Source organism: Homalodisca vitripennis, chromosome 2, assembly GCF_021130785.1.
Source record: "Homalodisca vitripennis isolate AUS2020 chromosome 2, UT_GWSS_2.1, whole genome shotgun sequence".
In the NCBI taxonomy this organism is placed as follows: Eukaryota; Metazoa; Arthropoda; class Insecta; order Hemiptera; family Cicadellidae; genus Homalodisca; species Homalodisca vitripennis.
This window is the reverse complement of record NC_060208.1, coordinates 210,855,370-210,882,682: the sequence shown is the minus strand read 5'-3', so window position 1 is coordinate 210,882,682 and position 27,313 is coordinate 210,855,370. Positions and strand designations below refer to the sequence as shown.

At 36.2% G+C, this 27,313-nt stretch overlaps 1 protein-coding gene across 1 annotated transcript; it reads right to left on the bottom strand.

Annotated features, from left to right (window-relative positions):
- Positions 1-36: 36 nt before the first annotated feature.
- LOC124355984 (trichohyalin-like) lies at positions 37-27,313 on the bottom strand. Its single transcript, XM_046807133.1, has 9 exons — positions 27,291-27,313; positions 26,569-26,740; positions 26,132-26,494; positions 25,545-25,730; positions 24,973-25,218; positions 23,798-24,085; positions 22,480-22,685; positions 21,389-21,587; positions 37-63 (listed from the first exon to the last, which is right to left on the bottom strand). The coding sequence occupies exons 1-9, from the start codon at positions 27,311-27,313 to the stop codon at positions 37-39; spliced, it is 1,710 nt and encodes a 569-aa protein (XP_046663089.1).

Below are 27,313 nucleotides of genomic sequence, written 5' to 3'. Positions count from 1 at the left end.
CAAAAGTAAACCGTACAGCAACGCCATGTCTCGTCTTTATGTGGCCGGTTGTTTCACATCCTCCTGCAACAAAAGTAAGAACTAGGCAATGCGTATTTAACAGTCTTGTTTCTTTTTTATATAACAGTCTTTCTCAATTTTGTACCTAAATCATACATAAATACAATAGGTATAGCACCTGCTTCTGTATTATTTTCTTTTCCATCACAGTATGTAATCAAATTAGGATTAAAATTACAGCATTTACCTATGTTATAAGATATTTACTTATTTATTGAAAAAAATAGAAACCTTTTTATTAATTATCACTAAACAAAACTTTTAAGAATTAAAATAATTAGAGATAATTTTTAAATGACTGTAACGATGTAACTTTTTTACGTTATTCATAAATACAATTTAATACAAAAAATTCAATATTTATCTTTAAGTAATAATATAAATTTTATTTCATTCTAATATTAGTTTATTAAATTTTAAATAAATTAAAACTGTGTAAAAAGGTTAAGGAATGTTCTTTGGTCATGTTTATAATATTGTGTACACTAATATAATAAATTAAAAATCCGGGTATTTTTCATATGTGTTAATAAATCTTCTATCTGCAGAAAAACGTTAAGTGTATTTTGATATTGGTCACCTTTTCTCTGATTAGGGATTGTGTCTCTCCCACAGTTTGACATAAATTGATCTGAGTCGGAGGTCGTCATTATCTCTATAACGCTATTAATTTGTGGACAGTTTGATATATATTATTAGTTTGATTTATTCCCCAGTAGGTTCACTTCTGGCTGGTTTATAATTATCAGTACGACCCACACTGGGCTCAGCAAAAAACCGATGTGTCACTTAAATCTTGATAACCTTATAGATGTCCAGAAGGAGCACGTCACTAACCGTAAATGACGAGATTCTGGGGCTTAAGGGTAATTCGATAGGTCTAGTCTTCTGCAGGAGATGTCTGTTGGACTAACTGAGGTTCCCTAAGAGTCAAAGGCTCTTAGACAAGAGAGGATGGTTCATAGCTGGATTCCCTTTCTCTGAGGGGACATGACTGAGAATAAAACCCTAAGTTCTTCCTCATGGAGGCTGCCCCTACGCCCAACCAAACCCTCCCAGAATATACTGTCACTCCCAAAGCAGCACTAATCGACCGTTGTATGGTTACTGGAGTATTATATGATTTGCCTTTCAAAGGAGAACGCGAGTACGAATTATTAGCTAGATTTAAAGTTAATTTTTCAATATGACTTGTTTGTATTGACGTTATTTTGTAACTATATTGCCACAACATTCTATAGTGGACTATTTCTAGAATAATTTGTAACATCGTATGTTACAAAATATATAACACTATTTTTTATTACTATATCTATTATTGAGAGATTACATAATGAGAATTGACAAACCGTTTAGTAAATTAAACAAGTTCCTTTGTCAAGAAATAAAAATATTAATCAAATATATCAAACTAAAAATCAGAGCTCTCGTCTAAAATAAAATAATAAAGTTCTAAAATAAAAATCAACTACAACTTGGAAATAATAACTAAAATAAAAATGTTCACTTCTAAGTTAACTCACAATTAAAAAAAAATTAAAATTTAAACTTCTCTTTCCACTAGTTGGACCTTAACTTTCAAGTATTTGCAATTCAGATTACAACTCTCTCAAAACAATTATTAAAGTTCAATACATTACCAATTACAATTCACTATAAAACAGTTCCAATTAAAATATTAATAAATTACTAAATTTCCATTAAAGTTATTGACAAAGTTCAATTTTACTACAAATTTCTTGCAAGTTTGAACCAAATGTAAATTGTATGATTCTATTATGCTCTATTCTTCATCGAGAATTAATTATGCAGATTGCTCTGTAGTTTCTATGAATTTAATTTTTTCCTATAAAAAAGACAACAAAATTAATTTAATATCAGATCAGGAAGACTATTTCAATAAAACGTACAATAAATTTGGTGCTTACCTCAAAATCCTCGCTGAAAAAAATTTAGAAACACGGCGCACTGTAATACACTTAATTCACAAAAATTACCAAAAGAAGGGCGAAAATAAAATTATAAGTTGTCGCTTATATACTCCATCCCTCCAAGCAATTCTGCTGGATATCCTCGGTGTTTTCTCATTGGTCCAGCTGTATCAAACAAGGAGAACAATAGCCGTAACAAGACGAGTTCTAATCAATTCAAGGCTGTCAACCACCTTCCTAACAATTTAAAACTACCAGTACTAACTTGCCAAAGGATTACTTGTTCGTTTTTACCCTGACTTTTCACAATCTTAATTTAAAATTAAATCCCAATATTTCGTTCCCAAAATTTTCATTTAATTTAAGTTTTAATAAAAAATATAATCCAATGTAGCTTTAAAAACCCTACACATACCAATCTCTTTCTAGCAGTTTATTAAATAGCTTAATTTCATATAACTATTGATGTTTTTAGCGTTTCAAGTCTAACCTGACATAAATCTAACATATATAACTATTTCCAGTCTTATACACATGAACATCTTCTCTAATAATATTATACAGCAATTGCACTGTTAGCTTATTTTGAGCTGATAACTAATATTTATTTGAAAAAATGGCGAAAGCCGTGTCGTTATACGGTTTCTTCCAATTACAAATGTATAGCAAAATCGAATTAAGATCTGTGTACCAAGAGTGATATCTTAAATTAATATTAAATTAACTGAAATAATTTATATAATAGGAAACGCAATGAAAGAGCAAAATTAACCAACCTGCCATAACTTACTTTGGTTACGCTAATGCAGTGCTCAATTTAAAAAGCAATAAAAATAGAAAAGTACTCCTTTGAACTTCATCAAACTAAAAGCGCTATTAATTGTCACATGTAACTTTCCCACGTAACAATAGCCTTTCAATGACGCCCAGGGCGCTTCAGTGGCCTATATTGATAGACCTTTGTGTGCTGGAAGTGCTTTGAAAGGGTGCCATAGTATTCACACTGTACAGCTATGTGTTAAAATGCATCCTCTCTAATAGTTTCAATAAATATTCTACAACTATAAGTTAACATTGAAGAATAGAATTCTTCCATTTAAGTATTTTGTAACAAAATTGATTTAATGTTTATTATTTTCTTATGAATAATAAACTAAAAAATAATCTAAATGGGTATTAAGTAATCTTTATGGTATGCAATACCCATATTCGGGTTTTATTATATCTGATGAGTTGAATAAATTTAGCTCCTTCATGTACAACATACATGATGAATCAAAACTACACAACTACTCCTTTGTTTAAAGTTTTGTTATTGACGATGGAAGTTTTGAAAGGATTTCGGACATTTTCCATCGTTATAGGTTATAAAAGGTAGCCTATAATAGGTTACAACCTACAACGGTGGCAAATGTCCGAAGTCCTGTTATCCTTACACAACTACTGTCATAATTAAGGTTTGTTTAAGTACATTTTTGGAATAATGTTTCAAGAACCCAATCAAATGTGTGTAGTTCACCGAAAAAATGTCTTTATGTACCGTAGAAATCGAGGAATATTTTTATTATTACTTTTGACTAAACCCCATATTGTAACATATATTTGCGCAAAGTATAGCCGCTGATATAGATGTCCAAAAACCTTTTTGGTATAAGTGGGAAAAAAAGTTTTACGACTGGCTAGTATGATCTATCCTTATTACGATTGGGTAGTGCTTTTCATCCACAGCTCCCTGGAGAAAATCCAAATAATTACAAAAGAATACAACCACCAATAGCACCGATCTCCGGGTGGACGTTTCTACACAAACAGCACAAAGCTTCATATAATTTATTTCCTGAACACCTGACTCAAGGGTCTGGTAACCTAGCACAGCTCAATGCACATGGCTGGTCCTACTCCATTAGTGTAATCAGAGCGGAAAGGGAAGGATATCGCCACGTAAAAAGGGTTCAAGGGTCCTGCCATATTATTATCCTTAGTTTGCCGTGGTCTCTGTGGTCCTTTACCTTTAGGAATTCGGCTTCCATGATATTCTTAAATTATATTTTTAACCATAAATCTGTATTAACTGGTAATAGTATTATTTCTTTTTCATTAAATCGTATTTTTACGTAAAATCTGAGAGTATTGAATTTTTGTTTAAAGATGGTTATTGACGATGGAAGGTTTCAAAGGATAACAGGATTTCGGACATTTGCCATAATTATTGGTTATATAAAAAGGTATAACACAACGTTTCGAGGATTAGAATTCATCCTCTTCGTCAGGTGGGGGAGGAGGTATTAAGACATACAAAAATAACGAACAGGAGGAAGTAAAGAAAGGAAAGAAAATGGTTCAAACATACCCAAAAGCGGCTTGGAGTCCAGTCTAGGCGTTGTCACTGCACAGAATGCACATCGCGAGCACAAATCACCTATAAACTTTGTGCTATACCTTTTATAACCTATACAAATGGCAAATGTCCGAAATCCATTTATCCTTGTAATACATTTTTAATATAGCATTTAGCATAGAATAATGTAGTTTTTAAATATTTTAAAGTAAACTCAATGTTATATTTCCTGCTAAATAATATAGATTGTGCAATTAGTAAATGATATACTCCTTAATACAATAAACCATAAGTAAGTAGATTACATTAAATATTTATCAATATTCTTAAGCAATTATTCTAAAAAGAGTTCCTGAGATAGAAATAAACGAAAATTATAATTAGTTTTATTATTTGCACAGATTAACTAAGAGTTTGCACGAGTTTCAATAAGTTTCTTGGTTAAACGTCAACTTAAATCTACTCGAGTTGCTGTGGTCTCTGAACTTGTCATCAGAGTGGCATGACTTTCCACCTACATTTAACTATAAGTTTAAGATTAAAGCGCAATTCCTCTCCAATGCAAATTTGTACTGTGACATTATACGAGATGAAGTAAAGAAATGAGAACTTTTTGGTAGTTTATTTGTCTTGAACTACATATATTGGCTTTATAAAATGTACTTATATGAACACTACGATTTGCTTATAAATACGGTATTTCAGCTCAATACGCTGATGTGGCTGGAATGAATACTCTATAGTAAAGTCAAGTAGAATTGGTGAGGCAAGGTCAGGTTTTAAAAATATTCTTATGTATAATATAAAAATGATTGATCAACTAAATTTAGTTTCGTAACCTTGACCAGTCAGTTCTATTTAATTTTGATATAACACATCGCCTATCTTCATAATATCACTTTTGTTCGAAGGTTTTATTCAACTTAAATGTTAATTTTAGCTGCATTTTACATTCCGCTTACTTCAGCGTTTGAAATACGACATTTGCATTGTGTGTAAATTAATACAATGATAAATAATCTACCTCATGAATGATGAAGGTATTATCAATACTACTTAGTACTTAAAATTAATTCAGTATTCTTGAACGCACCAGCACTACAAGGACACTGAGATATTAACTAACCAATGGTTTAAAATAACCTAGGCAGTCGGCGACAAAGACGTTTAAAACGTAATCACCACAACGTAATGAGTTATTAGATGTTTTTGTATTTCTAGTTTTGACATCAAAGACAAATAGTTTACACAATAGATCTTGCTTGCCAAGCAGAAATTTATGTAGATTAATAATTATTCTCACTGTTATATCAAAAAATACTATTGACTGCACTTCCCTAACTATATGTGATTATGGATGAAGTTTTCACACCATTCCTGTGTTACGTGTAGAATAATTAGTTGATCAAGCCTGCTTTGGGGATAGGGACAAAATAATATCGTAGTGCACTCAATATTGTACCTGGAAGACAATTTTAACTCTTACGGATATTTTCCTATTATCGTAATCATTGTAATCACATCATACGAAAATATCCATATCCTTTTATCGTATACATTATAATTCGCTAAAATGCTAACAATGTATGTACGAATGCGTAAACGAACTGATTTATGAATGTATAGTATCAAATTGAATTACGTGTCGCGTGATAAACCAATAAGAAACCAGTTCCATTCTTGTATCGACGTTTCCTCTTACCAAGCGAAGGCGCTCAATGCAGATTACCTCGTATGACGGGCCCACGTATATGGTGTATCTACGAATATAACTGGTGGAAGTTTTTACAAATTTGTGTGTTTGTTATTTATTCTTACAAGAAATAGAAAATAAGGTTAACTTTGGCAAAAACAGCACTTTAAAAAATCTCTCAGTGCGCAAAAATTGATGAGAGGCCAAATTTTCGTCAGCACTTTAAGGTTAAATGCAGAGCACGTTTAAGATGAATGAATGATGTTTATTTCATCAACTTTTATCAATACAATCTACAAAATATAATACCTATAATTAATACACACGATTTTATTCAATATTCATGTTTTTAAATTTTGAATGTATTCTGAACCTTATGTATTTAGACTTTTTGACAACGGCACAGGATAGATTGTAATCCTCGGGAGATATGTTTTATTTTTGGAACATTTGACGATTAGAAATTTCTGAAATCCTTTCATATGGCATGATGTTCATAAACATTTGTTTTATGTAACGGTATTTTATAATTAGTTTTATAATTACCTATTTCTGATTTAAAGTTACAACATACAGTGGAACCTCGATTAGTCGGATTAATCGGGACCGCGGCCGATCCGGGTTAACTAAAATCCGGGTGAGCTGGAGAATTAGGTAAAAATTAATAAAATACGGTATACTTACAGATAAACTCCGTTATAATTGTAAAAACATCAAACATATGCACATTTAATTATTATTAATCCTTACAGTACATTTATAACTGTTCATTTCCTGGTAAAAAAACTCAGTCAGCTTTGGTTGTGCCAATGTCGTCTGCCGCTTGCGTGCTTTGCGATCTCGCAGTCTCTTCAACATGAGCAATTGAGCCGGCGATGTTTTCTGCCTGCCGCTCGAAATAAACCATTAGTTCGTTTAGTTTGGTCACTGCATCTCCATGACTCATCACTGGATCTTCAATGTCACCGTCTGCCTCCTCAGCGTCCTGATTCATTAGCATCAGGTAAAAACGACGCGATCACTTCCTCGTCAGTAAGTGGAAAGGGTCAGGATTTGGGGAAATACGCGTCTGTTATTGTTTCCGAGAATCCGGGACAATGACCGCCACTCGGCCGCCGTGTGCCATGAGTCACATACTCACTGTTGTACAGTCCCATCAAATACTGATGCAACATCGATTTCACGGATACTACACCACTAAAAAATATTACGTTTTTATTATTGAAATGTTTGTCTAATTTTTTTATTTTTTAATTGAAAATCGGTCCGGGCTAGCCGGACTTCCGGGTTAACGGGAGCTGACTTTCGGGGTTGTACTGTAATGCAGCAATGAAATTATTTGGAAAAAAGAATAATCTACTTCATTCTTCACCGACTTTTGAACATTTATGACTTATTATGCATCTTTTATCAACTCACTATGCAATACCCTTTACCGTTCATTGGCAAGTAAATTTTGCCAATATCAGTCTGAAGTCGACAATATTTGTTTATTACTATATTTAAGGGTACTTATACATTATGTGTAAATTAATTTCAGAGCTTTAGCCTAAATATTCTTTGTAAGCAATATTAACTGTTTTTTAATTAATTTTTTTATTCAGACATATAAAACCCGAAAAAGTCTCGTCTCTAACATTGTTCTAAATCATTAAATAGTAGTTACTGATTTCTAATTCATAACTATCTAAGGTTTAGAAACCGTGAGCTATGGATTGTTAGCGTAAACACATAAGAATTTTAAACGATTATGATTATTATAATACACAATGTCGGGTTTTTTTAACCATGACATCGATTGCTATGGTTAGGTATATCAAAGGTAAAAGTAACAGATCATTATCACTGCCGAGTCTAATTGACACGATCGTCGCACCAACATCTCGTCAGCGTCACAAACAGGACTCTCTCGCATTACTCTTCTATAAACTGTTTTATATATTCGATCTTTGGTACACTATTACGGTTAGGTATATCAAGGTAAAAGTAACAGATCATTATCACTGCCGAGTCTAATTGACACGATCGTCGCACCAACATCTCGTCAGCGTCACAAACAGGACTCCTCTCTCTCGCCTTACTCCTTCTAAAACTTTTTTATCTATTCGATCTTTGATACACTATTACGGTTAGGTATATCAATGTTAAGGGATTCCCTACTGAAACTAGTGATATATATATATTAGGGTTCCTCTGGTCCTAGAATAATGATTGCCACTGTTATATTAAAATTATACTCGTATATATATATATATATATATAATATATATATATATATATACGTACTTTTTGCGATTCAGTGTTTTATTGTAATTAAATAAGGCTATTGCCATTTATACAATATTTAATGTAAATAGAAGTCGTTTGACAGGTATTTGGTCTTAGCCCTAGATCCGATCATATGTTAGTTTGCTTATTTAAACGCATATGTGACAGATACGGCCAAATACAAAATAATTGAATCGGAAAAAGTAAGCGCTCTGTGGTATATATATATATATATATATATAATTTACCTCCTTTTTGGAATTGTTGAGTTGTTTTTTAGAAAAAATATATGGGATTCTGAATGTCTTATAACTTTTGTAACCAATATTATTGTTTATTATCTCATTTTGAAGAACATGACAAGTATTAAGTTTTTTTGCATGCTCAAGTTTATTTCTCAAATATTTTTTAAATTTAGGGCTTTACAGTATAGACACATTTTAAAAACATTTTTTTATATAATATTATTTTCTTTTATTTTTTATTTAAACTTTTGATTAACATATAATAATATCCATGCACAAAAAGTTTTACAACATTATAAATAATATGTAGTAAAAGTTTCACTGCTTTACCTTTTATAGTTAATAATTTTAACCTAAGAAATTTTGTTTGAAAAATATAAAAATTTTAAATCTGAGGTAATCAGCGTTTGAAGTTAACACAAGCTATTTAGTACCTATAGATGAAAGTAACTTACCATACTGGTACTTGTTAGTCGGTGGAATGGTATATTTATACATTGAAGACATATGTAGGTCTAATAAACCACTAACAAGAAAGAGAAAAGGCTATATTTTCTATATTATTACCAAAAAGAGATGGCTGCAGTCTGGTTCTGGCACTGGCTGACTAGACCAAAAGTAGGTATGCATGCTCCTCTTCAAATATTTTAACAGTGATAAAAGTTATATTATAGTAAATGTTATGTTTTTATGGTTTCTTATAAGCCATAGAATCAAAAAAATTAAAAGTTAATTTCAATTTCTTTGCCAAATTGGTAATTTTTCAGTAGGGAATCCCCTTTAAACGGAAAGGTAGTGCTCGTGTGCAGCTTAGTGCAGCATATGAAATGTGACACAGTAACGTACATTACTCCTGGAATCCAGAGTCAACCTCTGTATGGGAATTACTAGCAAGAACGAGACATTTAAGAGTTTTTGCAACACTCCTTAGTACTTTCTATTATTACGGTATAATTAGACGCACCAGAATCGCCAGTGTAATGATTCTCTAATCTGCAGGCTATATAGAATCACCAAAGGTTGACAACTACCTGGCTAGTCGGTGAGAAAAGTTTTTTGACCCGAGTTTTCGTGTTGCATCGTTCTGATACCATATACACCTAGGGTACAAAAGAGATCTGCTTATCCAGAAGCGATGTAGTGTAATCTAGATGAAGAGGTGTTCCCATTGTCTAATCAGTTGCAAAATTGAGTGAACTACGGATATAGTGAGGTATAACTGCACACAATAAACTAAAATAAAACCATAAAGATATTCTAGTACGACGCGGGTTACAATGAATAAAGGATAGTACGGATATATCCTTAAGCGTTTGAAAATTGTCTCTTAGGTGCAAAAATGAGTGCACTACGATATTATTTTAGAAACGATCCCCAAAGCAGAATTGAACAACACAAGAATGGTCTGAAATTTACTTTCAACATTAGTCGTGGTTCATTCAAAATCATATAAATGTAGGAAAGTGCACTCAATAGTGTTTATGATAAAAACAGTGAGAATACTTCTTCATCTACGTTACACTCTTGACAAGCAATATCTATCAAAAATTCCAAATAAATAAACTGAGTACAATCACATGCAATTTTATCATGTGACATAGTAGCACATATAGACTAATGAAATGAGGTAAAGACTTTAAATTTTGCATTCAACTTTAGCGAAGCCTGTTACGTGAGAAGTAACGTGGTAGTAAAAACTCGTATAGCTGTACCCAGTGTATCTTCAACTGGAAGTACTTATAAGAGTCACATGTGACCCCTACTGGACAACAACTGGGTTGGGTACCCAGTCTTAGTTGAGCTGTACCCAGTGTATCTTCAACTGGAAGTACTTATAAGAGTCACATGTGACCCCTACTGGACAACAACTGGGTTGGGTACCCAGTCTTAGTTGAGCTGTACCCAGTGTATCTTCAACTGGAAGTACTTATAAGAGTCACACGTGACCCCTACTGGACAACAACCAGGGTTGGGTACCCAGTCTTAGTTGAGCTGTACCCAGTGTATCTTCAACTGGAAGTACTTATAAGAGTCCACATGTGACCCCTACTGGACAACAACCGGGTTGGGTACCCAGTCTTAGTTGAGCTGTACCCAGTGTATCTTCAACTGGAAGTACTTATAAGAGTCACATGTGACCCCTACTGGACAACAACCGGTTGGGTACCCAGTCTTAGTTGAGCTGTACCCAGTGTATATTCAACTGGAAGTACTTATAAGAGTCACATGTGACCCCTACTGGACAACAAACCGGGTTGGGTACCCAGTCTTAGTTGAGCTGTACCCAGTGTATCTTCAACTGGAAGTACTTATAAGAGTCACACGTGACCCCTACTGGACAACAACCGGGTTTGGGTACCCAGTCTTAGTTGAGCTGTACCCAGTGTATATTCAACCTGGAAGTACTTATAAGAGTCACACGTGACCCCTACTGGACAACAACCGGGTTGGGTACCCAGTCTTAGTTGAGCTGTACCCATTTGTAGCTTCAACTGGAAGTACTTACACCATCCACACATGAATCCCTCTGGGGAAAACTTAGCGTTTACAACGCAACATATTAGCATTTATTCTTATTGTATATGAAATATGGACAATCGATTTTTCTCTTTTGTCCATATTTACGTATATTTATTTTATCATGCTAAACATTATATTTTCTTACTTTTTCTAGAATAAGTTTAAAGACTTATATGACTGAAACAGAATTGTATGACGTTGAAAAATGTTTTGAGATTACTTTAATACATTGTGTTGATAAATCGTTGTATGTCACTTTTCACATGGTGTTAGCGTGATGACAAATTGATCTCGAAGCACTTAAAATGTTAACAAGATTTGTATTTGCATGAAATGGGGTGGATAATCCGTTATAATAGTTGCACCTCGAACCCTATTTTGCGTTATAAAAAGCTCAGTTACACTATAAACAAAAATGTTTGCAGAACGGGTTACAAACTGATTAGTCCAACTATCCAATGTATGTAGATTTAAATTAAATAGTGGTAAGTTAGTGTAATGGAAACATCAAGTAGTTAGTCGGATCCTACACTATTATTCTAGAGAAACTACTGCTAAATTTTCATTGGCGTCAATATTATTTACAGTTCCTTACGTTTTGACACAATTTAACTTACATCATAACTTATAAAGGGCTAAGGGTTTTTGGCGACTAGATACTTCTATGGCGTACCTCCACTATCACTAATGAAGCACACGCTGGACACCAGAATTAGGTCACGCTACGCCAGTAAGCTCTGGCGCACAATGGCACTGGGCCTAATTTGCTCGCACGCAACAGCTTGCAAACTTTTTTTATTTTCACGTTACATGTTTTTAGACTAATTTGCGAAGTGGATAAGTTCTCACTCAAATTACCGTCTCCTCGGGATGTGAATAATTTATTGAACATTTCTGAAAACTTCTAAATATTGTAGATTTCTTCTCGTATACCTTCAAATTAATAGTAGTTGACCTAACCCACCAGGCTGGTCTAAGATAAGTGAAACTAACTTGCAGTTTTTACCCCAACTTAGTTAGAATTATTGAATTCACTCCAGAAATGAGCATTCATATAATTGATTGTTTTCCCAAAATTGAATTCAAAATATTTAACGTGTATAAATTACAATTTAACGTTTCCATTTTAATTACAAAAATCTTTAGTTTAAATGTTTCTTGATTATAATAACTAGAGTTGCAGTTATAGGCCTCGGAGTAGTAACGATGGAATATAAGTATAAGTATAATTAGTAAAATTCATCTTACAACAATTAGATATGTTCAATAATTTATCCGAAAAAAATAAATACTTCATAAACATTGCCATGCTAATTAGGATGTTATGATTGAATGTATTGTATCAGGTATTATAATATTTTAATAAAAGCTCTCAGCAATTAGGCTGAATTTAAGGTATTACAAAATATCTTGTTATCTCCGATTCATCCAACGTTATACTGGTATATTGCTTCTTTTATTACTGGATCTTCCTTCGAGACTTGGTTTCCTAACATGATATGAACTGGAAAACTTGGATGTTAATGAAGTAACTGAGTAGTTTTTATGCTTACGAATATAATACTAATGTTAAATATACTGAGATAAATATTAACAAGGATCAAATACTTTCCCACAACACAGATATGGTGGGAAGGGATGATTCAAAGGCAATATTAAGTTTAGCTCCATGTCACCTTCTGCTTTGAGCGCGAGAGTAACCAGACTGAATTCCTTTGTGGCCTACTGAGAGCCTCTGATCACGAGACGATGGAAAGAGTTCATTTTAAACGTAATCGTCAACGACTTTTATGCGTCTCTTCAGACTGACATCAAACTCCAGATTTCAGGAGTCAACCTTTGCCATTGCCGAATTCTAAGGCGCTGCATTGAGCGGAAGGTGAAATGGAGCTAATCTCACATACGCAGAAAACTTACAACTTGTTACAACGAAAATAATAGTAACAAAAATGTGATGGCCCGTTACTATAAAAATTATATCAAGACAAATTAAACGTACTTAAGGGTAAATTCAAATTAAAAAAATATTTGTAAGATCCTTTAAAATTTGTTCAGGGCATTATTACAGAAATAAAAAACACCACATTAAAAAGTATATATCGAATCCTTTCTTTTCCGTCTGTGGATGTGTTTATTAAAGAGGTTTTTCTTGAATTAAAATTATAAAATGTGACTCTGAAATCAAAATTTACACATTTTGATTATGCATAAGTCCAAGCATTTAGGTTATAACGTCAATATCGATTAAACATTTTTAAAATTTCTTTTGGAAATTTAATTTTGTTATTTTTCAAATCTTATCATATTGTTATTGTTTGTTTTCACGTTGCTCTCTCGTTATTGCTTTAAAAATTTTACTGTTGTTATGGTTGTTCAAATTTTATATATAATTGTTGCCCTCCTTATCTTGTCTAGGACACTAGAAATGTTACACTTGTTTTTGCTCACCAGCTCCTGACTGCCTTTTTGTCTTATTGGCTGTCCACATATTTAAATGCATGTATTATTGTATATTCAAATAGTATTAGTAGGTCTATATTTGTGTATTGTATTAATTATACAAATATTGTCAAATGATATTGTAAAAAATTTTGGATACCGTTGATGAATAAATAATTAATAATAGCAAAATTCATGTAAACTGAATGTGCGTTAACTTAAATGTACAACAATGGCAGAATATTGATTCTCGCTACCAAAATATACCACCCATTGATTCCTGATTAGTCCGCCATCTTGTTCTGGCGTGACAATAACAATTTATGGACTGCTGATCAGTTATCTGTGTTGTGGATTGCGGACAGGCGTATTATTAACTCTTTTTTGCTCAGTTTATAATAATAGATTTTTGTTTTGGAGATAATAAGCATCAACTTGACACGCAACGAATTTGTTGTGACTTCTAACCCTCTGCTTTTCAAAACGACCTGAGAAAGGTGTCAGATTGCCAGTCTCGAAATGTTCTGTTACTTTAGTTTGCTACGGGTAACAAATGGCAAAAATTCGAAATAAATTCAAGTTGCCTTTACTAAACTCAGTGGAACTCAGGTTTCATTATTCACTCACATATAAAACGTGTTATTCTATGAAGCGAATTTGATTTATAACAAATCTATTTGTTTAGATGTACTAATATTACTTGCATTAATTTTGCTCTTGATCTGAACTTTAGGTTAAATTTTTTAAATTCAATGTGTATATCCCAGGATTGATTAGAATGATTAAAATTAGGTATAACCTACAGTCAAACAATCCAATGGACATGTTTTATACATGTTTTTTGTGAACATGATCGTAGAAATATATATATATATAATTCATCCTACACCAAACAAGATTATGTTCAATAAATCCTCGGAAAAATTAAATAGTTTGTAAAAATTTGATCGCAAGCTACGTTATCATGAGTGAAGGGTATCATATAAGGTATTATTACTTTAATCAAAGCTTCTCTTCAATTAGACTACATTCAAGTAATTACAAACTATTTTGTTATATCAGATCCATCCTACGTTATACTACTGGTATATTTGTTATGTTTATTATATGTATGTATTAAACACATATAATTAACATAAAAAATATGGTTATTATTTTATAAGCTACGGTAGACAGGCCAACAAGCTAACCGGTTATAGGTACATCAATAATAGGGCAAGGAAATATATATGTTCGCTAGGTGCGCGATGAACCTACACGTGATGTACCAATCCATGTGGGGGTGGGTGAGGAAAATCCGACGCCTCGTTATCAGGTTAGCCCTCAAGGATTGATTGATTAAACTGTTTATTGTGACAGCCGCCCCTCCTTAAACTTAACCTAAGTCAATAAATACAATAATAAAAACTATTTGTAACTAAGCAAAATAGATAATAAGCAATACAAACATGAAAAATAAAGAGGAAAATTCTTAAAATAAAACTTAAAAGTATTATAACTGCTTTGGAAAAATAGACATATATATATATATATTATATATATATATATATATATTTTATGTAAGGTCCTATTAATTTTTTTTTATTTTACAATGGAAATTGGTATTTTTAGTTGTTATTAGTCTCAATATATATATATATATATATTATATATATATATTATATATATATTATATACTATATATATATTATAGGACTTACTTAAAAAATACAAATAATTAATATTTTTATACATGTAAAAGAAATAATACGAAAACAGTTATATACAAAGATAAAAATAATTTAAATTATCACTAACAAAAACTTGAATTAGAGGACTAAGAGAAGCCTGCCACGAACCAAGGCTAGCCACTAAACGGCCCTCGGCCGCCGTTATCACTGACAATTCATTGTACAATCTTGAACTCTATAGTGTTAAAAAAATAATCAATGCCCAGTTATTACGAGTTTTATTTTGACGGTACTTTACACGTTTTAGTCCGTACTTTACAGGTCCAATGTACTATCTCTTGAATGCGTAAGGTAATGTTTCAATTGTTCGATTAATGTAATTTACGTTGCATTGAGAATATATCTAGAGGTAGCCAGCATAAACATGAAATATTGCGTAAGTAAGTGTGGTGTATATATCATGAAACGTACATTTCCAACATTAAGGGACCAAGTATAGACCTTGAGGTACACCACATGTGGTGTCCAAAAATCTCTCCAAGACTTCTCCTTGGTGGGATAGGACAACTAATTTTAATTCTAAGGGATATCAACAGACATCCACAGTAAATCTGTAAATAAATGTTTAATAAAGTTCCTACACCCCAAGGTCATGGTAATTTTTCGTGACCACTCAAAGAACTCATCCACTTTTCAAATGATTCTACAAACATGTGGGGTTGAAACAAACAACACTTTTTGCAAGCCTTTGCGTGCTAACAAATTAGGGCCCAGTGCCATTGTGCGCCAGAGCTCATTGGCGTAGCGTGTCCTAATTCTGGTGTCCAGCGTGTGCATTCATTAGTGATAGTGGAGGTACATCATAAGAAGTATCTAGTCGCAAGAACTCTTAGCCCTTGAGAAGTTATGATGTATGTTAAATTATCAAAATACGGGAAGAACCTGTAAATAATGATGACGCTAATAAAAATTTAAAGGGCAGTAGTTAATTATAAATAATAGTGTAGGATCCATTTAACTACTTGCGTTTTTCATTACAGTAACTTGTCAATATTTAATCTAAATGTACATAAATTGGGTATTGGACTAATCAATTTCAACCCGATCTAAGAGGATTTGGTTATCACTGCAGCTAAGGTTTTTTATAACTCAAAATAGGGTTCGAGGTGCCACTATTAATAACAGATAATCCATCCCATATCGTACAAATATAAATATTTTCTAATGCTTTAAGTGCACGAGATCAATTCGTCATCACCGGAACACCACGTGAAAAGTGACATGCAACGGTTTATCAACATAATCTATTAGAGTAATTTAAAAACACTTTTTCAACATGATTTTATTATGTTTCACTTAGATAAATCTTTAAACTAAGGTTTACTAATAAACGGTGGCGTAACTAACGCCAATGCAACCAATGCGGTGCATTGGGGCGCAGGCCTTCAGGGGGCGCAGGCCCTAGAAGGGCGCAAAAGTGTTTTTTTTTTTAATTGAAGCTAAATTTGTGGGTAACAAAACATTTGACCCCCGAGTTGTATTCGTTATTCTAACAGTACAATAGTATGAACTATTAATACACTATTTAAAAATATTCTCATGATGAGTATATTTGAAATGAAATATGATAACTAGTCCACTCAAGTCTAGGTTATCTGCGATGTTACTATGCCGGACTGATACGTTCAGTTTGAATGTTGGGACAACTACTGAGCCGCGCGCTGTCCCACAACTCAGTTTTACTCCGTAACTGCTGCGCATCTCAAGGTCATGCGGCATGTAAGTAGGCCGCCGCCCCTCCCCTCTCGTGTGCCGGTGCCTGGGCGAGTCCAAGTTTCGCGGGGGAGGGGTGGCCCGCTGCGCACTCACAGACTAGTCACCCTGTCCTGTCAGTCCGGTCCTTGTTAGTACGATTGTGCGGTTCAGTAGTGTGAGTTTTTATACAAAACAATTTTGTTCTGTGTATTTGTTTATACAATTTAAATCAGTGGACCGTTTTTACCGTATAAATTTGTGCGTTTTTTAATGGATTTCGTTATGATTGTTTTGTGATTGAACGAAATGGACGGAAACAAAAGACCTAGTGGTGCCGAGTTCCGAAAAAGGAAAAAACAAGAAGAAGAAAAAAGTGAAGAAACTACCAAAGATTTGACACGTTTTTTTAAAAAACGGGATTTTTGCTGATACCATCTCAAAGTCAATCAGGTGACGATGGTGTTGGTGAGAATGAATGTGGGCTTGGGGGGTAAAATATCCACGTCAGAAGATATCGTCGAAATTGAATGTTCTTGCAATAACCAAACTTCAGAAGTCCACCAAAATGTGAGTAAGTCTGCTGATTTAAATATTACATATACTGCTCCTTCTACATCAGCAAACTGGCGGAAGTATTTCAGTACAAGAAAATACTGATGTCTTTGGTATAATCTGCAATGATGGTGGAGTAGAGAGTACAGACATAGCTCTTTTCTCAGAAGATATTAACAATGATGAATTGAAATCTCGGATTTTGAACTCCGAACCGTGTAGACCTCAAGGGCCATTCCCTAAAGACATTAAAACAAATAGATCCTTTTCGAAAGATTATTATTTTTCCGAAACGAAAACTGGTCAAAAAATTGAGCGCTTTTGGCTTTGTTACTCTCCGTCTTAAATGGCGTGTATTGTGAACCATGTTGGCTGTTTGCTAACAGACTTGATAAAAACTTTAACAATGCATGGTCTACTGGGAAAATTAATGATTGGAGAAATCTGTCAACAAAAATTAAAGACCACACGAATTGAGTAAGTGCCATATTAATGCATGTATCGCATATGGAATAAGACAAAATAATAAGATATCAAAACTCTTTTCTATGACAAAGAAGATAAACTGGTTGAAGTATTAAAGAGAATATTGGATGTTATCATAACAATGTCAACCTGTAATCTAGCTCTTAGAGGTCATCGATCTGAGAGCATAAAAAATGTTAAGAGTGAGTCAGGAAATTTTCTGAATATTATTGATCTCCTTTCTAGATACGACCCTATTTTAAAGAATCACCTGGAAAACGAAGATAGTAGGTAAAATACTTAAGCCCTTCAATTCAAAACGAGCTTATTCATTTGACATCTACATCAGATTTTGAGTGAAAATATTGACTGATGTTCAACAGTCTCCATTTTTTTTCTCTCATTTTAGATACTACACAAGACATTTCGAAAATTGATCAGTTATCAATAATCTTAAGATATGTTTTATACAAACCAGACCTAAATCAGCTTGAGATAATGGAAATCCTTTTTAGCTTTGTGCAAGTACTAGACCAGTCAGCCGAAGGACTAGAGGATCTTGTAGTTAAATTTATAGAAGAAAAGAAAATATCTTTTGATAAGTGCCCGAGGTCAAGGATATGATGGCGCTTCTGTCATGAATGGAATTTACACAGGACTGCAGACCAGAATAAAATCAAAGTCTCCTAACGCTGAGTATGTCCATTGTGCTAGTCACAATTTTAAAAATTTAGTTTTTAAACGACAGTGTAAAAATCGATTTCAGAGATTTCATCATTCTATGATACAATAAACAGTATTTATGTATTTTTCGGCCAAGAGCCTACCAAGATGGCAATGTTTTAAAAGAGTTGACCGACTCCTGTGTTATCAAGTTAACCTTGAAAAAACTCTGTCCTAACTAGGGGTCGTCAAGGTACGACGCTTTTACTATCAATCAATGTAAATTTTGTCGCTGTGCTGAAGTGTCTATCGAAAAATAATTTGACTTCAAGCAAGAACAATGTAGTCGCAGAAGCAACTGGTCTTAAAAAGGAAATGTCTTCTTTTGAGTTTGTTTTGATATTAGTGTTTCAAAGTCGAATTTTAGAAAGAATCCAGATCACGTCGAAAACCCTACAGAGGTCCGACGTTAATCTAGACGATGCAAAAGAATCTCCTTCAGAAGTGTTAAAATACTGTGAGCCAACTGCGAGGAGAATTCGACGATGTCCTAGATCAACCAGGAGGTTAGCTGCTAAGTGGAATATTGATTCGTCAATGACCTCCAAACGTAAAAGAAAAGTAAAGACTTTTTTTGACGAACTTTCTAGTGACTATGAGTTTAGTGATCCTGTGCATTGCTTTAAAGTTAGGGTATTTGTGAGAGCTGTTGATATTTTAAATTTCACAGTTAAACGAAAGGTTTAAATCTATGTTATGTATAACTGACACGTTCAGTTTTTTAAACCCAGATATAATTTGTTACGGTTTTTCTGACGAACAACTCGTACAGTCAGCCTCTGACTTTTGTAAAAAATATGAATCTGATGTGACTCATGCTTTAGTTAACGAAGTCATTTTGCTTTAGAAATATAGTCAAAGACGACATCAGAAGTAATAAAATAAGCAAAATCAGCCAGCTGGCTGATTATCTATTGATTGAAAATAAGTTATTTCATCAAGTGTGCTCAAACGTATGTACTGCATTCATAATGTTTCTTACATTACCCGTGACTGTGGCAAAGTAGTGAAAAGGTATTTTTTCCCAAACTAAAAATAATTAAGAACTACTTAAGAAATTCTATGTCCAATACTAGACTGTTGTGACCTTAGTGTAATTAGTATTGAACATGAGAGAGCTCGGTCTTTAGATGTAAAAAGGTTAGGCTAGACGGTTCTAGAAAGTAAGAGCCGTAGGGGCTTTGTCAGGGAGTGGGAGTAGGAATTAAAAACCCTCAATTAAAATGTCTATGTTTCATGTTTAGCATAAAATTAACATTAAGATAATGTTGGAGCTTCTTACATCATTTATATGTCACTGAATAAATGTAAAAATAAATGTAAAAAGTAAAAAGAAGTAGTTCCCTTATTTTTATCGTCCTGAAAAGTACAATAATTAATTGAAAGTATGTAATGTGATCCTAGTCTTGTAGTTAGCCCTAATTGAAATGTTTGTACATAATCTTTGACAATCAAAAACATGTAAATGTAAACAAAAGATTCATCATTGGTGTTAACATTTACCAGGTGTTTTGCCAAATTTAACATTAGTGTTTACGTTTACCAATTTACCAGGTGATTGAATGATTGATTTAAATTTTACTAAGTTTGAAACTAATATGACCAAGAAATACAAACAGTAAAAAGTCATAACATCATAATTTTAATAATCCATTGATTATAAAACATTAAAAAATTTGAAAATACCGTCATTTTTTGACAGGATGATAACCTAAATAACCTAGTATATATCAAATATCTTTCTCTAATTGGATAGAGATTAGTGCAATGCCGTATGTAGCGAAGCAGTATCCAGGAAGACTTGCATTGGGGCGCAATCAAACTATAGTTTACGCCACTGCTAATAAATAATGTTTTGTATTGTACAATCAATATAAATACAGTGAAAGCAGACTACATCTTTTTCGAGAACCATTCGGAAGAAAGGACTAACAAGTGGCGTTGTAATGTAAACCTTTCCCCAGAAGGATTCACGTGGGGTTATATAATTACTTCCAGTTGAACCTACACTGGGTACAGCAAACACGATGTGGTCACTTAATTCGGCAAACCTGTGTATGTTCAGGAGACTTAATATTGACTGCCCTACCAGGTAGGGCAGTCAATATAAATAGGGGGAGGTATGTGGGCATTGAGGGGGGGAGGGGGGAGGGCTAGGGTGGGGGGAGGATAAGAGAGGAGAGGAGGGGGGGTGAAGGAGAAAAAAGAAAATAGAGGAGGAGAGGGGAGGTTTTGGGAGGGAGAGGGGGAGGGGAGGGGAGAGGTAGGGGCGGAAGGAGGGGAGAGAAGGGAGAGGGAGGGGGTGAAAGAGGAGAGGGGGAGGGAGCAGAGGAGGAGAAGGGAAGTTATAGGGGAGAGGTAGGTTAGAAAGGAGAAGTATAGGGAGGGGGGAGAAGGGAAAGGTAGGGGAGGGGGGGGAGAAGGGGGGGAGAGAGAAGGAAGGGGGGGGGGAGGAAGGGGGGGGAGGGGGGAGGAGAGAAAGGGGTGGAGGGAGGGGAGGAGTAGGGGGGGGAGGGTAGGGAGGGGAGGGAGGGAAGGGGGTAGGAGGACGAGGTGGAAGGGGCGGGAGAGGGGGGCGTAGGGGGGAGAGGAGAAGGGGGGGAGGAGGGGGGAGGGGGGATAAGAGGATAGGGGAAGAGGGGGGAGAGGGGGAGTTAGGGGGGAAAGAAAGAGGGAGTAGGAGGAAGGATAGGATAGGGGGGGGGAAGAGGAGAGGGCGTCGAACGGACTTGTACGGCGGGGAGGTAGGCCGTGTTGGGCTTGCGTGGAGATGTGGGTCGGAGGGAGGCGCGCGGCGCTGGGTTTGGCGTTGGGCACTGTTGGTGTCTCCCTGGCTGGTCGGGGGTGGTGGGTCCGGGTGGGTTCTTCGCTCGTGGTTCTCGTTGTCGGTTGAAAAAAAATTTGTGTGACGTCGTGTTGCCGTTCCGTCTGTTATTTCCATTTACACTTCGTTATGTGTGCGTACAAATCTTGCTTGTCTGGCGCTGGGTCTGCTGGGTGCCTGGGGGTCGTTGTCAGGCGTCTGACTTGGTCTGCGTCCTTGACGGACTTCCTTCTCCAATCTTAATCGTCTTTCTGCTGCTGTGTTTGTTCGTCTTGTGTGTTTGTTGTCCGCTGTGTTTGCCTTCTTGTGGGGGGTCTTGTCGCCTTTGTTTTGTCGACTGGTATTTTGTCTGTTTTTTTTCTCCTCCTGTTCTGCTTTGTTCCTTTGCTGTCCTGTGATTTGTCTTTTTTTTTTTTTGTCGTTCACTTCTCGCCTCCCTTGTGACTTGTTTTCGTTTCGTTTGTTGTTCGTACGTCTTTCTGTGTCTTTTCTTCTTTTTTGTTTGTTTTCATTCTGGCTCGGCTTTCCCGGGCTTTTTATGGTTTCAAGTTTGTCGTAGGTTTTTTTTTTTTCCTCTAAACTTTTCTTCCTCTCTTCTTGGTGTTTGAGGCGTTTCCTGTCTCTGTTTTTTCTTCTGCTTTTTCGTTTTGAGTTCTCTCTGTTATTTCATTTTTCTGTGTCTTTGCTCTTCACTTTCCTTCTTTTTTCACTGTGTCCTAGTGACGCACCTTTCTTCTTTAAAAATATTGTTCTTTACGTTGCTTTAAAATATTGCTTTTTCCCACCTTGAGACTCTGTGGTTTTTCCTCGGAGGCTTCTGTTTTTTTTCGTTATTCGCTCCTCCTGATTAAGATTTTCTCTCTTCACTCCTTCATCTTTTTTTCTTCCTTAGTACTGTTTGTCTTTACTTCTTTTTCGTTCGCCTTCTTTGCTGTCTCTGACTTGACTTACTTCTTTACACTTTCCGCTGCCTGTCCTCTTCTCCTGTGGTCTCACCTTACTCTTTCTTCTCCTCTCTCTTTTCCCTCTTCTTTCTCTGTGCTGGTCTGGTCTTTAATGTTTTCGTTCCGTTCTTCTTCTACGTTCTCCTTTCTTTCTTTCTTTTGCTCGTCTTTTCCGTCTCGCTTCTGTGAGCTTATCTGTGTTTTTTCGTGCTTTTTCCTTCTTTTTCTTGCGAGCCGTGGCGTATCTTCTTTAACTCTCTTGTTTTTTTCTGATTCTCGGTGAAACTGCTTACCTCTGCCTTTCTTCGTGTTTTGTTTCTCTGTCTCCTTCTTTTTTTTTTGTCTATGCTCGTTTTTCCCTTTGATTTTTTCTCATTCGTCTGTTTTCGTTCCTGCCTGGAACCACGTCCTTCTTTTTTGTCGTGTTTTATTTGTTTTTTCCTTGCTCACAGTCGGTTTCTTTTCCTTTGTGGTCGCTCTTCTCTTTCTTGCGTCCCTTCGTTTTCCTGCTCTTTTTCGTCCGTCTGGTGTCTCTTCCGGGTCTCTTCTTTTTTTTGTTCCAGTTTCCTCCCCTTTATGTGTTTTACTTCTCTTTTTTCTCTTCTGTTCATCTTTTCCTCCTTCGTCCCTTGTTGGCTCGGCTACTGGTCTTTTCTGTGCTGTTTTTTGTCACGTTGGTGCTGTCTTAATTTGTTCTGTGCTTTTTTTGTTCTCTTTTTGCTCTTTCCTTCTTATTTGGCTTTTTACGTTTTTCTACTGCCTTGCTGTTCATGGTCGTGTTCGTGTCTGCGACGGGTGCTGGTTTTGTTGTTTTTTCTCACTCATGTCGTTTCTGTTTTTGTACTCTTCTCTTATTTGATTTTTTTATTACTTGCTCTTGTCTTGTTTGTCTGTCGTGCCTTTCCTTTCTTCTTTCTTCTACCTTTCCTTTTTATTGTGCTTCTTCTTTTCCACTGTTTTTCTTGCTTTACCTCTCTCTTGTTTGTTTTTTTTTCCACTTTGTTTAGAACTGTTACTTTCCTTTCTCTTTTTTTGTTTGTTTTCACTGTCCACGGTGCCCTCCTTCGTTTTTCTTTTTGCTTTTTCGTCTTTTGTCGGCAGGTGGTTTGTCGTGCGCCTTTTTCACGTCTTCTTGTTTTTTGTTACTTTGTTTGCGTTACATTCTTGAAAGAACGTGTTTCGTTTGTCGGCTCTCACGTCTGTGGTCTTGTCGTTCACTCTTCTTTCTCACTGTAACTGTTGGGTTTTCCTTTGTTTTGTTTCGTCTGTTCTTTGTCGTTTCTGCTTAAACATCGCATCTCTTCACCTCTGGAGGTGGTTCCAGCTTCGGTCTTTTTCTTCTGAAAAAAATTCTTAAAAAAACAAAAAACCTCCTCGTCTTGGTCTGCTGTGTGCCTTTTCTGTAAGAAGAATATTTGTCTGTTGTTCGACGTTTCTTCCTTCTTTCCTCTGGCTGGTTTTTCCTTGATGTTCCTTTTCCTTCCCTTTTCTTTTTCCTTTCTTTTTTGTGCACTCACTCTACACTTTCTTCTTTCTTCCGGTCTTGTTTGCTGTGCTCCGTTTGTGTTCCCGGACTTGCTGTGTTCTGGGTTGTCTTGTATCTCCGCCAGACTTTGCTGTTCTGCATGCTGTCTCTTCTTTTGGTTGTTTCTTGCGTTCTGTCCCGTGGTGGTTTCTTAAACTAGGCGTTTTGGTTTCTGTTCGTGGAAAAACCGTCGTGGTCGCCCTCTTGTGTATGCGCTCTGGCTGTCTATTTTGACCTGTCAGTCACTCTTCTCGCTCTTGTCCGCTGTGCTTTCGTCTTTACTCTTTTTTAGGTCTCGTGTTGGATGCCCTGTGGTCCTTATCTCGTTATGTTTTGTTCGTGTTCTCTTTACTGATTGTTACCACCCTTTTTTTCGTGCCCTTTTTTTATCGTTGTCCGGGTTGTCTTATTCTTATTTTCGGTCTTCTACTCTCTACCTCTGAAAGTCTGTTCTCTCGAGTTTCGTCCACTTTCTTCTGTCTAATCTTGTTTTTCTTTCTTGTGTCTTTCTTCGAGTCAACCTCTCTTTCTTCTGCACTGTTGTTCGTTGTTTTGCTTTCTCCCCCTCTTTTCCTTTTTTGTGGCGTTTTGCGTTTTGTCGAGCGACTCTGGTGGTTCGCTACTTTCGTACTCTCTTTTATTCTCACTTTCCTTTTCCTCGTTTGTCTTTTCTTCTTGTTTTCTTTGGTTTATTCTTGCGTCTTCTTCTTGTGGCTCACTCTGGTCTTTCTTTGTATAGCTATTTATTCTGTTAAATCTGTTCCACTTCTCTGTGGTTTGGCTCACGGTGTCTTTTTTTTCGTCCTCTTTCTTTTGGTTTTCTGTCGGCGTGTGTCTTCCTGCCGTCGCGTTGTTCCGTTCTTGTTGCGTCACTATCACTTCTCCTTGACTTCTTTGGGTGAAATAAGAAATCTTTTGTTCTGCTGGTGCGTCTTCTGCTTACCTTTCCTCTGTCACTTCGTTTTTCTGCTTTCTGTTACCTCGTATATTTTCTTTTCAACTTTTTTGCGGGTCGTTTACGTGCTCTGCTGTATCTCCGGCTGTTGTCTGGCGGTGCGGGGAGTGGTCTGGATCTTCTGTGTGTTGTGCGATTTTGACGTGCCGTCCGCGCGGGTGCTTGTCATCCTGTACCCCCCTTTCTCGCTGCTCTGGGCCGTTCGTTCGTTGTTTCTGTGGCCTCTTGGGCTTTGTTTTTCGTGTCGGTGCGCGTGGTCTGTCCTGGGTGTGGTGTTTCGTTTGTGTGGTCCTGTTGTCGGTCTGGTTTGACTGTTTTGTTTACTCCTCGTTGCTTTTGGGCGCTTGTCCCCTTGTCTGGCGCACCTTGTGTCGGGTTTTCTTGTTGTCTGTGTGTTCTTTTCTCGTATCGGTTTTGTCTGTGGTGGGTGTTACTTATCGTCAGTGTGTTTTCTTTCTTTCTTTTTACGGTTTTCCTTTTTTTATTTTTTCTTGCTCTGTTTCTTGTTGTCCCGTGGGTGGTGTTTTGTACCGTTCTTTTTCTCTGCTGATCTTGGCTGTTGGCGTTTGCGTTCGCTGTGTGTTTGCCTGTTTAACCCTTCTTTTTTTCTGTGTGTGTGTGCAATGTGATTACTGACGTGTAGTGCTTGTGTTCTTCTCTGTTTCTTTTCGTCCCGTTCAACTCTCTCTTTTCCTCGTCTCTTTCTCTTTGGTCCTTTGTCGTTGGTGTACGGTGAGCTCTGCCTTTGTTTTCTTGCTCTCCGTTCCTCTTCATGTCTTCTTGTTTTTTTTCTCTTCGTCTTGGTGTGCCTTCTCTTGTCTTCCTGACCCGAATGCCACGTTGTTCTTGTCTGTTTGTTTTCTCTGCTTTTTGAGTGTGTTGTTTGTGCTTCGTGAGGTCTTCCACTTCGTTATTGGCTGTGCTCTCTTGTTTTGTTGCTCTGTCCTATTCTGTTTTCTCTCTTTTTCCTGCTGTGTCTGGTTTGCCTGTATTTTTCCTGTTTGTTCTTCTTCTCTCTCCTGTTTACTTCTTCGTGTTGTTCGGTTCCTTTTTCTTGCGTTCCTTCTCTTCGCTCTCTTCTGTGTTGTGTGATGCGCTTGCTTCCGTGTTTTTTTTGTTGTCTGCTTTTTTCTCCTTATTGTTATAAATGTCAGTTCTGTCTTGCCATTGGATTCTGCGCCGCGCGTCTTGCTTGACTTTTGTTTTTTTGTTTTCTCTTTTTACTCGTTTTCCTCGCTTGCTGGGGGTACGTCGTGTGTCGTCGTTTGCTTGTTGGGGTTTTTTTACGTGGTTTCTTCCGTTTGGTCGTCTTGTCCTGGTCTCCTCTTCTGACCTTCCTCTTGCTTTGTTTGACGGTCGTTTCTGATTTGTCTTCTTCTTTGCGTTTCTCTGATGCGGCGTGCGTTCTTTTCCTACTTTTTCCACTGTGTCGTTTGTACTTTGTGCTCTTTTTTCTCGGTTTCCTTTCTTCTTCTCCTGTGTCTCGTCTGTGTGGTCTTCTTCTTTCTGTGCTTGTCTTGTTCCCTGGGTTCGTGGCGAGTGGTTGTTGCGGCTGTTGTCTGCTTTACTCTTCGCCTGTCCTGCTGTCTTAAAAAAAATTCGCTCTTGTTCTGGTTCTCTATGTTATTTTCTTCGTCTCTCGTTCGGTGCGTCTTCTTTACTTTCGTCCGTTGTTCGTGCTGTTGCCGGCGCTTTTTTGTCTCGTTCTTCCGCTGGCTGCGCTTCCTTGTTCTTTTCTGTTCACTCTTTCGTTTCTCCTCTTTCTTTGCCTTTTTTTTCTTCGTCACCCTCAGTCGGGTCCTCTCCTCTTTCGCTTCGTTGACTTCCTCGTTTCTGTGCTCGTCTTTTTGTACTTTCACTTATGTCTTCTTTTTTTTTTGTTACTTCTTCGTCCCTAGTGCTTTCTGTACCTCTGTCGTCGTTGCTTGCGGTTTCTCGGCCATCTGTTGGTTTTGCTTCTCTTCCTGTTTTCTCTTTATTTTTTGTTTTGTGTTTGCTTGCGTTCTGATCTTTGCCTTCAGTTGTTGGGCTTGTTTTCTCTTAATCTCGTTTTTTTTCTCACTTGCTCCGTTCTTGCCATTTCTTGTTTTGATACCTTCTTCTTCAGTGTCTCGTCGTGCGCGTGTTTGGTTGTGATCGTTCTCGAGACTTCTTCTATCCTTTGTTTCTTCTCAGTTTTTAAAAAAATTCCTGAGGTCTTGTCGCTGGTAGCGGCATTCGTCTTTGTTTGCTTGTCTTATCTCCACTGTTTATTCTTGCCCTTGTCTCCAACCACTCTTCTCCTATTCTTGTTTCCGCTGGTGTGTCTCTGTGCTACTTCTGTTGTGTGCTCTTTTTCTACCCTTGCGTTCTTTAGCTGTTTTTTCTCTTCTCCTCGTCTCACTCTGCCTCCTCGTACTCTGGCAT

What these genes read in the sequence shown, in the direction of transcription:
- LOC124355984 (XM_046807133.1), bottom strand. Translation starts at nt 27,313, where the DNA reads ATGCCAGAGTACGAGGAGGCAGA. An exon ending in CCAGAGTACGAGGAGGCAGA is followed by an intron (nt 26,741 to 27,290) that starts GTGAGACGAGGA and finishes AGACGAGCACAG; the next exon opens with AAACGAGGAAGTCAACGAAG. An exon ending in GAAGAACACAAGCACTACAC is followed by an intron (nt 25,219 to 25,544) that starts GTCAGTAATCAC and finishes TAAACAAAACAG; the next exon opens with TCAAACCAGACCGACAACAG.